This window comes from Mercenaria mercenaria, chromosome 9, assembly GCF_021730395.1.
Source record: "Mercenaria mercenaria strain notata chromosome 9, MADL_Memer_1, whole genome shotgun sequence".
NCBI classification, from domain to species: domain Eukaryota; kingdom Metazoa; phylum Mollusca; class Bivalvia; order Venerida; family Veneridae; genus Mercenaria; species Mercenaria mercenaria.
In genome coordinates, this window is record NC_069369.1 from 42,305,983 (window position 1) to 42,319,244 (window position 13,262).

Here is a 13,262-nt window from a genome sequence, read left to right on the forward strand (position 1 = left end):
TCTCAAGTCACTGTTCAGGCTCCTGTGACCTTGACCTTTGATCAAGTGACCTCAAAATAAATAGGGGTCATCTACTCTGCATGTCCAATCATCCTATTAAGTTTCAACATTGTAGGTCAAGTTGTTCTCAAGTTATTTCCAAAAAATGATTTTACATGAACTGTCCACTGTGACCTTGACCTTTAATAGACTGACCCCAAAATCAATAGGGGTCATCTACTCTGCATGTTCAATCATCCTATGAAGTTTCAACATTCTGGGTCAAGTGGTTCTCAAGTTATTGATCGGAACTGGTTATCAATGTTCAGGCCTCTGTGACCTTGACCTTTAACGGAGTGACCCCAAAAACAATAGGGGTCATTTACTCTGCATGAACAATCATCCTATGAAGTTTCAACATTCTAGGTCAAGTGGTTCTCTAGTTATTGATTGGAAATGGTTTTCAATGTTCAGGCCCCTGTGGCCTTGACCTTTAACAGAGTGACCCTAAAATCGTTAGGGGTCATCTACTCTGCATGACCAATCATCCTATGAAGTTTCATCATTCTGGGTCAAGTGGTTCTCAAGTTACTGACCGGAAATGGTTTTCAATGTTCAGGCCCCTGTGACCTTGACCTTTCACAGAGTGACCCCAAAATTGTTAAGGGTCATCTACTCTGCATGACCAATCATCCTATTAAGTTTCAACATTCTGGGTCAAGTGGTTCTCAAGTTACTGACCGGAAATGGTTTTCAATGTTCAGGCCCCTGTGCCCTTGACCTTTAATGGAGTGACCCCAAAATCGATAGGGGTCATCTACTTTGCATGTACAATCATCCTATGAAGTTTCAACATTCTGGATCTAGTGATTCTCTAGTTATTGATCGGAAATGGTTTTCCATGTTCAGGCCCCTGTGACCTTGACCTTTGATGGAGTGACCCCAAAATCAATAGGGGTCATCTACTCTTCATGACCAATCATCCTATGAAGTTTTAACATTCTGGGTCAAGTGGTTCTCTAGTTATTGATCGGAAATGGTTTTCAATGTTCAGGCCCCTGTGACCTTGACCTTTGACGGAGTGACCCCAAAATCGATAGGGGTCATCTACTCTTCATGACCAATCATCCTATGAAGTATCAACATTCTGGGTCAAGTGGTTCTCTAGTTATTGATCGGAAATGGTTTTCAATGTTCAGGCCCCTGTGACCTTGACCTTTGACGGAGTGACCCCAAAATCAAGGGGTCATCTACTCTTCATGACCAATCATCCTATGAAGTTTCAACATTCTGGGTCAAGTGGTTCTCTAGTTATTGATCGGAAATGGTTTTCAATGTTCAGGCCCCTGTGACCTTGACCTTTGACAGAGTGACCCCAAAATCAATAGGGGTCATCTACTCTTCATGACCAATCATCCTATGAAGTTTCAACATTCTGGGTCAAGTGGTTCTCTAGTTATTGATCGGAAATGGTTTTCAATGTTCAGGCCCCTGTGACCTTGACCTTTGACGGAGTAACCCCAAAAATAATAGGGGTCGTCTACTCCAGCAGACCTACAACCCTATGAAGTTTGAAGGTTCTAGGTCAAATGGTTCTCCAGTTATTGCTTGGAAATGAAGTGTGACGTACGGACGGACGGACGGTCAGGGCAAAAACAATATGTCTCCTGGGGGAGACATAATTAAAGTAAATCACCCTGCACTGAACACTAGTCGGGATATCAGCCGCAACCGTGAATCGATCCGGGTCCGGTAATCGAACGCGGATTGCTGGCGTTGTAGTCCAAACTGCTAACCACTGCGCCACTGACTCCCTGATTAAACGGGAGGATACGGAATGTCAATAAGGTAGAATGGTTTTGTCCTTGTGTCCAATCCTGGGGTTCCGCACACTGATGACCAATATTTAAAACAGACATTGCAACCAAAATTTTACAAGATGATCATTATATATTTATATAGATGTGCCCTAGAAGGAACTTTTGCTATGCTTTAACTTGTCTGTTTATTGATTTAAAATGTACAGGGTTAGGTACTTTGTAAAAATTATAAAAAAGAAACAAACATTTGAATAATAAAATTTCATAAAGCGTTATTCACCATCTTAATGCCAGCAGGGCAAGAAAAATGCCTATATTTAGACTACTAAGCTAAGAGCTAAGTTTGAGTGCAAAAGGTTAAAGGTAATCCTATAAGAGGTTGACTTTCTAAGTGTGACCTTGGTGACACTGGTATCATGCACAATAAATTTGTAACGGTAAATGTCTGAAGCAACTTTTTAGTGACTGGCAAAGTAATACTTAACAAGAATATCGATTTGGCTGGCTGGCAGATGGACTAACGCATGGCAATTCTATAGTCACAACTAGACTTTAATTGGTAGAGGATAAAATAAGTTTGGTAATCATTTAATAAAGCTGGTATCATTGTAGATGACTCAGTCATTGAGACTAGCAGTTTTGACTTGAAGCTTAGACATATGAACATTAAACCCGTCAGTTCTTGATGTAAGCCTTGTTCAAAAATGTCAGTAAGGTACACAATTCATTTTAAACAATAGTTAGCTACCATTAAATTATATTTTCTATTTGCACCATTCTTAGTAAAAAGTGTTATTCTGATAAGATTCATATCATGTGTGTACAATCATTTCTGCCTTCTACAGCAATAACTATAGCACCCTAAGTTTTCAACACTGTGTTGTTCTTATACTGAAATTTTCCATCAGATGTTTTGAAACCAGATATTTACTTACAATTTTTGATGGGCTCATCAGAATTGCAAAGTTGGTGAGATGGTTACAAGCACAAGTTGCTGTCAAGTTTGTAATCTCTTCTAAGACACATCCCTCAGAAGACCATGCCCCCTTCCTGCCCGACTTAATTCTGAAAATACAAAATATGTATAGAGGTGCTTTGTTGGAGTTGAATATCGTCTAATAACACACATCAAAATGTTTTAAATATATTTTTATAGTACAGATTAAAGAATTAATGAACATTTATACATACAGAATTCAATTTTCTTTATTATCTTAATTGTACTTTATGGGTGAATTTCTGCTAGTTGGACAAATTCAACATCTGTAGCTTTTGTGCAAATATACCAGTGTCAGTAATACCCCAGTCACACATACGGCGCGGATAGCTACGTCTAGCCACAGATAGAAATGTAGTAATCCTTATCGATCCATACCTGAGCCGAACATCAAAGTAGTAATCCGTATCAATCCGTACCAACACTTGGTCAAAACGTATTTAAGACTTATCCCAAACTTGCATGTTTCTCCAACTTTTGAACATGCACAAAAGTTCGAGCGATCCGCTGAGCGTGACTTTAGTCCAACTTGGTTGAAACTTATTCATCCGTAGTTAAACGTACTAAAACGTACCTTGCCGTATTGATCCGTAGCTGAACATAGTTATCTGAGGCTGCCCATACTTAAGCATAGTTCAACGTAGTCCACCGCAGACCCATCCATGCGCTGGACAAGTTGCCAGGCACAGTAAAACGTAGTTCAACGTAGTACTTATTCGCGTCCTGTATTTTTTTTACTAAGATGTACTGCTCCGTACATACCGTGTCTGCCCCCCACAGACCAATCCCATCCGCACCGTACCTCAACGCACAGACATATCCGTATGTGTGACTGTAGCTTAAGAGAGTGTAATACTTACGAGATGTTATAATCCCAAAATACACAAACAGGATTAGAATAATTTTCCTGAAAACAAGATAACTGATAAAATATAACTTGTCTTGTGATATAGAAAGCTTAATCAGTAAATTTCTAAAATAAGAACTGCCTGTGTATGAATAGGAAATATTCAGACATGTACTTCTATAACTGCTTAGTTTAAGTACATTTTATTTTAAATACAAGCAGAGTACTAATTATGTCGAACGAGACTTTAATACAAATGTCTTCTATTTGTTTGAAATTCATTACATTTTTCTGTTTATCAGTTATAATAATGTTTTTCATTTTGATGTTTGTGTTATCTAAGATTAGCGTCTAATTCAGTCATTAGCGCTAAATGAGTGTTGGTCACATGTTGAAAATGCGTTTATGTTGATGAAACATTTACCTACTGTATACTCACATTTTTAAGAGTTAAAGTTATATGAATAGATGGATTCAAATCATGGAAGGACATGCTTGGTTCTGTATGCAGTTGAACTGCTATGATGTCCGAATTCACTTCTCCACTAGCAAACAATTCCACAGTTCTGAATTGGACAATTTCATTTGGGAACAAAAGACGTCACACAAAGTGTCATTATTTAATCTAGAAACTTTACTCTAGAACATCTGAATTAATGTATGATTTTTGACATGGAATTTTGAAAATATTTTTGGTATAAATCTTTAATCTCTTCTAGATTTTGCATTATACAAAATGTTTAATTTCACATAGACAGATAATCATTTATTTGTGATAAGTCAGTCATAGTTAAGAATAAAGAATATGACAGGTAATATAGTTCCAGTAAGCGAAACAAATCTTTTCATCTCAAATCATAGTAAAACAACGACAAAGATTCAAAAGGAATACCCATGTTCCCAGAAAACTTCCTCACAATGAAGCATCCTTTAATCCCTATGTACTACTGTATATATGGATGTTTAAAAGTTGGTTGATTTGCTTAGTTGCTATTTTCGTTCTTGTCAGGCACAAGTGGGTTCGGTAATTCATTTAGAATTTTAAGAGATATTTGTTTTTGTTTTCACCCTTTAATGTTTACTTAGCCTTCATCTGTCACCTGCTGCTCCATTATACCTCCAAGGGAGTTACTTAACCTTCATCTCTTACCTGCTGTTCCATTATACCTCCAAGGGAGTTACTTACCTTTCATCTGTCACCTGCTGCTCCATTATACCTCCAAGGGAGCTACATATCCTTCATCTGTCACTGCTGCTCCATTATACCTCCAAGGGAGTTACTTAACCTTCATCTCTCACCTGCTGCTCCATTATACCTCCAAGGAAGTTACTTATCCTTCATCTGTCACCGCTGCTCCATTATATCTCCAAGGGAGCTACTTATCCTTCATCTGTCACTGCTGCTCCATTATACCTCCAAGGGAGTTACTTAACCTTCATCTCTCACCTGCTGCTCCATTATACCTCCAAAGAAGTTACTTAACCTTCATCTGTCACCTGCTGCTCCATTATAGCTACATTTCCTTCATCTGTCACTGCTGCTCCATTATACCTCCAAGGGATTTACTTATCCTTCATCTGTCACCTGCTGCTCCATTATACCTCCAAGGGAGTTACTTACCCTTCATCTGTCACCTGCTGCTCCATTTTACCTCCAAGGGAGTAACTTAACCTTCATCTGTCACTGCTGCTCCATTATACCTCCAAGGGAGTTACTTACCCTTCATCTGTCACTGCTGCTCCATTATACCTCCATGGGAGTAACTTAACCTTCATCTGTCACTGCTGCTCCATTATACCTCCAAGGGAGTTACTTATCCTTCATCTGTCACTGCTGCTCCATTATACCTCCATGGGAGTTACTTACCCTTCATCTGTCACTGCTGCTCCATTATACCTCCACGGGAGTAACTTAACCTTCATCTGTCACTGCTGCTCCATTATACCTCCAAGGGAGTTACTTATCCTTCATCTGTCACCTACTGCTCCATTATACCTCCAAGGGAGTTACTTACCCTTCATCTGTCACCTACTGCTTCATTATACCTCCAAGGGAGTTACTTAACCTTCATCTGTCACCTGCTGCTCCATTATATCTCCAAGGGAGTTACTTACCCTTCATCTGTCACCTGCTGCTCCATTATACCTCCAAGGGAGTTATAGTAAGCACCACCAAAGCAAACATTCATGATACCTTAAATGACAAATTAAGAAATGTTTTAGCACCTTTCAAAATGTGAGCTGATAGAAAAGAACCACAATAGATTACTTAGACAAAATGTTAGGCAGACATGACACATTTGTTTTCAGTAGGCTTGCATTACAACCTTTGAAAATTAACATCATTCCAAAAATAGAAATAGGTACACAATGACGTTACGCATGATGTTGGTATACCGAATGGTAACGTCGAAAACGTCAAAATCTAACGTCAAAAATTGACGTTCTTAAAGGTTATGCAAAAACGTTATCGTAATAGAAACAAGCAAATTCGATGAATTGGTATCCCCCGCCGAAAGGGTTTGTGGTGAGGAATGGCAAAAAGATATATCCGGCAAAAAGTTAAGGATGTTAATAAGAAGCAAATAATTTCATTAGTCAAAATCAATTTAACAGAAAACAAATGTTTAATTAAAGAGTACACAATAAATGTATGATACTTTGATCCGGACTAAAGAATTTATTTTGAATGGGATATGCTTACTGTAATAAGCTTAGCTTTTAAAATTAAATGCAGTTAATTGAAATGTGAGCTTGAAGTTTAACTGGAATGAAATATTGTCTTTGAGTGGTTTGGCACCAGGTGTTGCTGTTTTGCATGTACATTTGAACTTAAAAGATCAGATGTCCTTAAGAGAACACAGATAAGATATCTTGAACATGGCTGAGGGCAAGGTTTGTGCAGTCACAACTTAACATGTTGAAGGTTTGAACATTTAAAAAAAAAAAAAAAAGGAATGGAAATATATATATCTATATATAGATATATGTATATATTTATTTTTTTAGGGGGTTGGGGTGCAGGGAATGGGAGAGGAAACAAAATTTCACATGCTGATTATAAATATTGATTGAACATTAAAAATGAAAAAAAAAAAGGTAAAAGGGTGAAGTTGGATGTGGGGGGGGGGGGGGACAGAGGATGCATGATCAGTGGTGGGCATGACTGGGTGGAGAAGTGAGGTGGGGAATAGTACAACTTGGAAGGTTTGAAAAAATCTAAAATAAGAAATGAAAAAAAAAAAAAAAAAAAATTTGGGAGAGGGGGGGGGGGGGGGTGGGGTTGGGAGGGGGGGGGGGGGTGACCAAGGCAAGTGGGTGACCAGGTGTGGGTGCGCAACTTCACATGTTTATAATAAATGTTCACAGAAAAGAATGAAAGAAATTTAATGAAATTCTGCCAAATGGTAAGTTTGTTATGTACAAATATGTGGATTTTTAGACAATTAAAGGGCAATAACTCTGAAGTTACAAAAAGAAATCCGTACAAAATTGTCTGTGCACAACCACATTATAGTGCTCTAAATTCTGTTAAAGTTTCATAGTTCTAGGTCAAATATATCAAAAGTTATGATGCAGAAATTGGCATATCTATAGATCTATAGTACCCTATATAGTTAACACTAGAAACTTCTAAGGGCCATAACCCTGGTGTTACTTGGGCAATCTGTCTGAAACTTGATGGGCCCCATAACCTCATAGTGGTGAACATGTATATGAAGTTTGTTTGAAAAAAATCTAAAATAAGGAATGAATTTTTTTTTTTTTTTTTTGGGGGGGGGGGTGTCGGGGTATAGGGGGGGAGGTGTGTGATCAAGGTAAGGGGGTGACCACGTGTGGGTACACAACTTCACATGTTTACAATAAATGTTCATGGAAAAGAATAAAAGAAATTTAATGAAATTCTACAAAATGGTAAGTTTGTTATGTACAAATATGTGGATTTTTATACAATTAAAGGGCAATAACTCTTAATTTACAAATAAATCCAAATGAAATTGTGTGTACACAACCACATTATGGTGATCTAAATTCTGTTTAAGTTTCATAGTTCTAGGTCAAATATATCAAAAGTTATGATGCAGAATTTGCCATATTTATAGTACCCTATATAGTTAACACTAGAAACTTCTAAGGGCCATAACTCTGGTGTTACTTGGGCAATCTGACTGAAACTTGACGGGCCGCAAGAACTCATTGTGGTGAACATGTATATGAAGTTTTAAATAAATATTCCCAACCATTTCCTAGATATGGCTCCGGACGGACGGACGGAAAGACGGAAGGACGGACGGACGGAAAGACGGACGGAAGGACGGACAACGCCAAAACTATATCCCTCCGACTTTCGTCGGGGGATAACAAAAATGTAAATGACAGTATTTATTAAGATAATTAAGAAAAGTATATGTCTTTAATTGCTGTCTTGTCTTGTATACAAACACTAAATCTGGTACATGTATAAATATTTTATGCATACATCACATTGAACAACGTGAATTTTTTACGCAATTAATCTGCACATGCTCAAACATTGTAAAATGTCCTGCAGTTCATCTTCATTTAATTGAAGTATGTCCTTTTTACATGTGGTTTCTGTACAAATATATATCACAGATTGAACAGGGAAAATTGCATGCTTTCCACGAATGAGTTTGTATTCTAAATTTTCAAGTTTTCTGAAATATTTGCCCTTTAAAACTATGCTACCGGCGTGATGCGTTGCGTTCCATGAATCTGTTTAGTTCTTCTTTGGTAGTGCATTTTAACAGATAAAATTCTTCAGCATCGTTTTGCGAAAGAACGGCTACTATTGTCCCGCGTTTTATATAATCCGATATATTTTCATTATTGCTTTCATTAATGACATCACTTTGATCCCGTAATACATTTTGAACTTTTAAAGACCTCACCACTCTGACTGTTTCAATATTTTCACACCGTTCTATCTGTCCGTCGATACAATTGTCACATTGGTAACATGTTGTATTTCTAATTTGTAAGCTATTCGAGTTCTTAGTAGCTTTAACTTGGTGAATCTTCTTATTTTCTGGAATTGCTTTCTAGCATTGGACAGTATTTCTTGGAATATTTGCAACATATCTAAAGATAGGCGTTTAAATATATGTGACTTTGTTTCCTGTAGAAATTTGCAGGAAAACAAATACAAATAATGTGCACACTGAATCCGAGTCTTTCCGCGAGTGACTGCTGCATCTGCTAGATTCTTCATGAGCCCTCCCGCAGCATCTTGTAGGCCTTTTGCATGACTGGTTTTGAAAAAATTTCGATAAATGGATGTATATCCTAGATCTTTCACAGACACAGTGAGGTCGCTCAAACAATGTCAACTTTTATACTGACACTGGCAACCACCGCAAAATTCGTGCATGACGGTACAATCATAGTTAATGGATTTTAGATACTCAGCAATTTTCATCTGTGTAACACGTGTGAAATGCTGATCGTGACTGTCTTCTGGTGATATTACAAAGAATTGTTCACCAATAATATTTGGTTTAATTTCAGTACTACTGATTCCGTCAACTTCTAAAACTGCATGTCTGTATATTAAAGTTACATGTAATGATACCTCTGTTCTCTGGAAATAAGACGACTGTATTTCTTTTTGCTCAATACCGCAATAGTTCTCAGAAAAATCATGGACAATGGTTTTTCGGTAAGTTTGTAATTAAATATTTAAGTTGTTCATTTTGCCACACTGCGTGAAACTGATGGCCTGGATACATTTCCATGACCTTCTTTAGGTAAGCGAACATCTCTTCGGGTTTGGTATTTTTCTGTACTAGAGTTAATTTTCTTCTTGTTCCATTTTTCATAGTCACTTCAACATATTCATATTTTTCCCACTTTACATCCGGGGAGTCGATTTCTGAAGACAGTTCACTGTCGTGAAACGTTAACTTTGACACTCCACAGTTTGCACATTCCCTGTCCAAGCACACCTTCCGGTAGAGCCCATCTTCAGTTTTATCACAAAGTGTAGCTGACGCAAAATCAGATAAATTATTGTACACTTTATACATATCGTGTTCCGATGCTGCGAGAGATTTCCTGAAATCCATACATGCTTTGAACAATGTCCTGGCTTTTATGTGATATCTGCAACAACAAGTCATTCAATCCTTAGTTCGTACAGGACGAACACAATATGGTTTACAGTTTTCAAACATTCATTGCGATACTTTAATTTCTGGATGCTTCTCTTGAAATTCTAAAAATACTTCATTCTGTATAAACTGCATGACTAGAGTACTGTTTTGGTCCTATTCTGACTCTTTTCACATCGGACTTGTTTCCAGTCAGCCTCGCACTGTTTGGTCCGCACCAGAAGTCATATATCATTCTTTTTATGTCTTCAGTCAGTGCGTCTGAACGTGTTTTATTTCTGTGAATGTAAATGTGGCCTTTGCTGTGTGATACACTTTGTTTCTCTTAGATCCACTGAAAATTCTTTTTTTATTTACAGAAAGTCTCTTTGCAAGTTTCGTTTTTGACTTCGATTTTGCTATTGATTCTTCACTGCACTAATGACATTCATGGCAATCCTCGAATCATCCGTTCGTTTCGTTTTTGCACTTTTTATTGTCGATTTCAAGTCCTGTAAAACTGCATTTCCTAGTGTTATAGTGTCCTTTTCTTCTGGTGTGAGTAGTACGCCCTTTTTCTGCAAACTTTTAACAGTTGGTGATTTATCCTGTTGTAAATAAGCTGATATTGTTGCAACTCTAGCTGGTGTAGATGGCGGGAGTAAATTCTTCAATTTTTTAACAGCTCTATTCTTATGCATTTTATTCAAAAACTTGTAAGAAGTGTCCTCATTTTGATGTATTTTTTGTTTATCTCTCCACCGTTTTTGTCTCTTATTACGCATATCCTTCAGATGTTTCTCCCTTTCCCGTTGTTTTCTCTTCCTTAATGCAGCATCAGATACATGTCTTCCTCTGTTGTCTACAAAATTAAAACATTAAAATCGGTAATGCGAGATTAATAGCGGCGCATTAAACCTTACCCTGCTAAGTTTCTAAAATGAACTTCTCCATCTTTCAATTTGGACATTACCATTTATAGTTCATAGAGGTATTCATTAAAATGTACAGACAGAATAGCGAACAGTGCAGATCATGATCAGTCTGCACGGATGCGCAGTCTGATCTTGATCTGCACTGGTAGCAAAGGCAGCTCTATACAATTGCCGCTAGAATGACAAGTGCTAATATGACGACTTTGAAAACTATCAAACCTATTTCACACATCGTAAATATAATAGCAGAGCCGGTGACATAATTCTCTAAATGAGATTCGAAATATTTTGATCTAAAAATTTAAATTTCAGGCTTTCAAGTGACCTTTGATGAAAAACTAGGAGAAAAGTAGGAGCCTCTGACATAAAAAAAGTAGGAGAAAAGTAGGAATCTGATAATAACAAGCAAATTCGATGAACTGGTATCCCCTGCCGAAAGGGTTTGTGGTGAGGAATGGCAAAAAAATATATCCGGCAAAAAGTTAAGGATGTTAATAAGAAGCAAATAATTTCATTAGTCAAAATCAATTTAACAGAAAACAAATGTTTAATTAAAGAGTACATAATAAATGTATGATACTTTGATCCCGACTAAAGAATTTATTTTGAATGGGATATGCTTACTGTAATAAGCTTAGCTTTTAAAATTAAATGCAGTTAATTGAAATGTGAGCTTGAAGTTTAACTGGAACAAAATATTGTCTTTGAGTGGTTTGGCACCAGGTGTTGCTGTTTAACATGTACATTTGAACTTAAAAGAACAGAATGTCCTTAAGAGAACACAAGTAAGATATCTTGAACATGGCTGAGGCATACATGCCATAATTTTTCAGGACATTTCCGGGATTCTGAGTTAAAATTTCCGGGATTTTTACCTTTTGTCCAGGACATACACCGTGACATTAGTATTCGTCTATTGCATGCATAATTATCATAAAATGGCATGTAGTTTCCGAAGATAAACATTGTACACTCGCTTAGGAATAATTTGCTGCAAATGTCGTCTAGCTTTCTAAGGGAGGTAAATAGGGTAATTTACGTCTATAGTTCGGCACGTGAATTGGTTGCGTTCCCAAGGTGAACAGAATTAGGAGACTTACTACATACGAAGAATTAACCTTGTCATCGTGATTTAGAATCCAGCTTATCTGGTATCATTTTAAAGCTTAAACATTTATCTAATCATTAATAAAATGGAATCCTCAAAGGAATAAAATAAATCTTGTAGATAAATTTCATATAAAATATTTCGGGTTGGGTCAATTTTCATTATTTATATAATTAGGAATAAACAATGTGACACCGGGGACTGTTTATTGTGTTTTATTAATGTAAAATTCAACAATTTATAGACCAAAAACAGTAGTTTTTTGGGGGGTTATTTTTGTTTTCTGTATTTTTAATTTTTTGGGACATTTCAACACTGTCTGGGACACCGGGACAAGTATGTCATTTCCGGGACAATCCCGGACAATCCGGGACGTATGACATGTATGGCTGAGGGCAAGGTTTGTGCAGTCACAACTTAACATGTTGAAGGTTTGAACATTTAAAAAAAAACAAGCAAATTCGATGAATTGGTATCCCCTGCCGAAAGGGTTTGTGGTGAGGAATGGCAAAAAGATATATCCGGCAAAAAGTTAAGGATGTTAATAAGAAGCAAATAATTTCATTAGTCAAAATCAATTTAACAGAAAACAAATGTTTAATTAAAGAGTACATAATAAATGTATGATACTTTGATCCTGACTTAAGAATTTATTTTGAATGGGATATGCTTAGTGTAATAAGCTTAGCTTTTAAAATTAAATGCAGTTAATTGAAATGTGAGCTTGAAGTTTAACTTGAATGAAATATTGTCTTTGAGTGGTTTGGCACCAGGTGTTGCTGTTTTACATGTACATTTGAACTTAAAAGATCAGATGTCCTTAAGAGAACACAGGTAAGATATCTTGAACATGGCTGAGGGCAAGGTTTGTGCAGTCACAACTTAACATGTTGAAGGTTTGAACATTTAAAAAAAAAAAAAAAAAAAGGGAATGGAAATATATATATCTATATATAGATATATGTATATATTTATTTTTTTAGGGGGTGGGGGTGCAGGGGAATGGGAGAGGAAACAAAATTTCACATGTTGATTATAAATATTGATTGAAAATTAAAAATTAAAAAAAAAAAAAAAAAAGGTAAAAGGGTGAAGTTGGAGTGTGGGGGGGGGGGGGGCAGAGGATGCATGATCAGTGGTGGGCATGACTGGATGGGGAAGTGAGGTGGGGGAATGGTACAACTTAGAAGGTTTGAAAAAAATCTAAAATAAGAAATGAAAAAAAAAAAAAATTGGGGGGGGGGGGGGGGGGGGGGGGGGGGGGGGACCAAGGCAAGTGGGTGACCAGGTGTGGGTGCGCAACTTCACATGTTTATAATAAATGTTCACAGAAAAGAATGAAAGAAATTTAATAAAATTCTGCCAAATGGTAAGTTTGTAATGTACAAATATGCGGATTTTTAGACAATTAAAGGGCAATAACTCTGAAGTTACAAAAAGAAATCCTTACAAAATTGTCTGTGCAC

At 36.9% G+C, this 13,262-nt stretch overlaps 1 protein-coding gene and 1 pseudogene across 1 annotated transcript in view; both read right to left on the minus strand.

The window, feature by feature from the left end:
• LOC123546994 (adhesion G protein-coupled receptor L2-like) overlaps positions 1-13,262 on the minus strand; it is a 448,877-nt gene that overhangs the window by 85,592 nt on the left and 350,023 nt on the right. Inside the window, exons 16-19 of the mRNA XM_053550531.1 lie at positions 5,759-5,837; positions 4,083-4,209; positions 3,657-3,703; positions 2,735-2,864 (exon numbers count right to left, since the gene is read on the minus strand). Coding sequence (XP_053406506.1) covers positions 2,735-2,864; positions 3,657-3,703; positions 4,083-4,209; positions 5,759-5,837 — 383 coding nt within the window. The remainder of the gene's footprint in view (positions 1-2,734; positions 2,865-3,656; positions 3,704-4,082; positions 4,210-5,758; positions 5,838-13,262) is intronic.
• Positions 8,554-10,789, minus strand: LOC123547926 (uncharacterized; annotated as a pseudogene).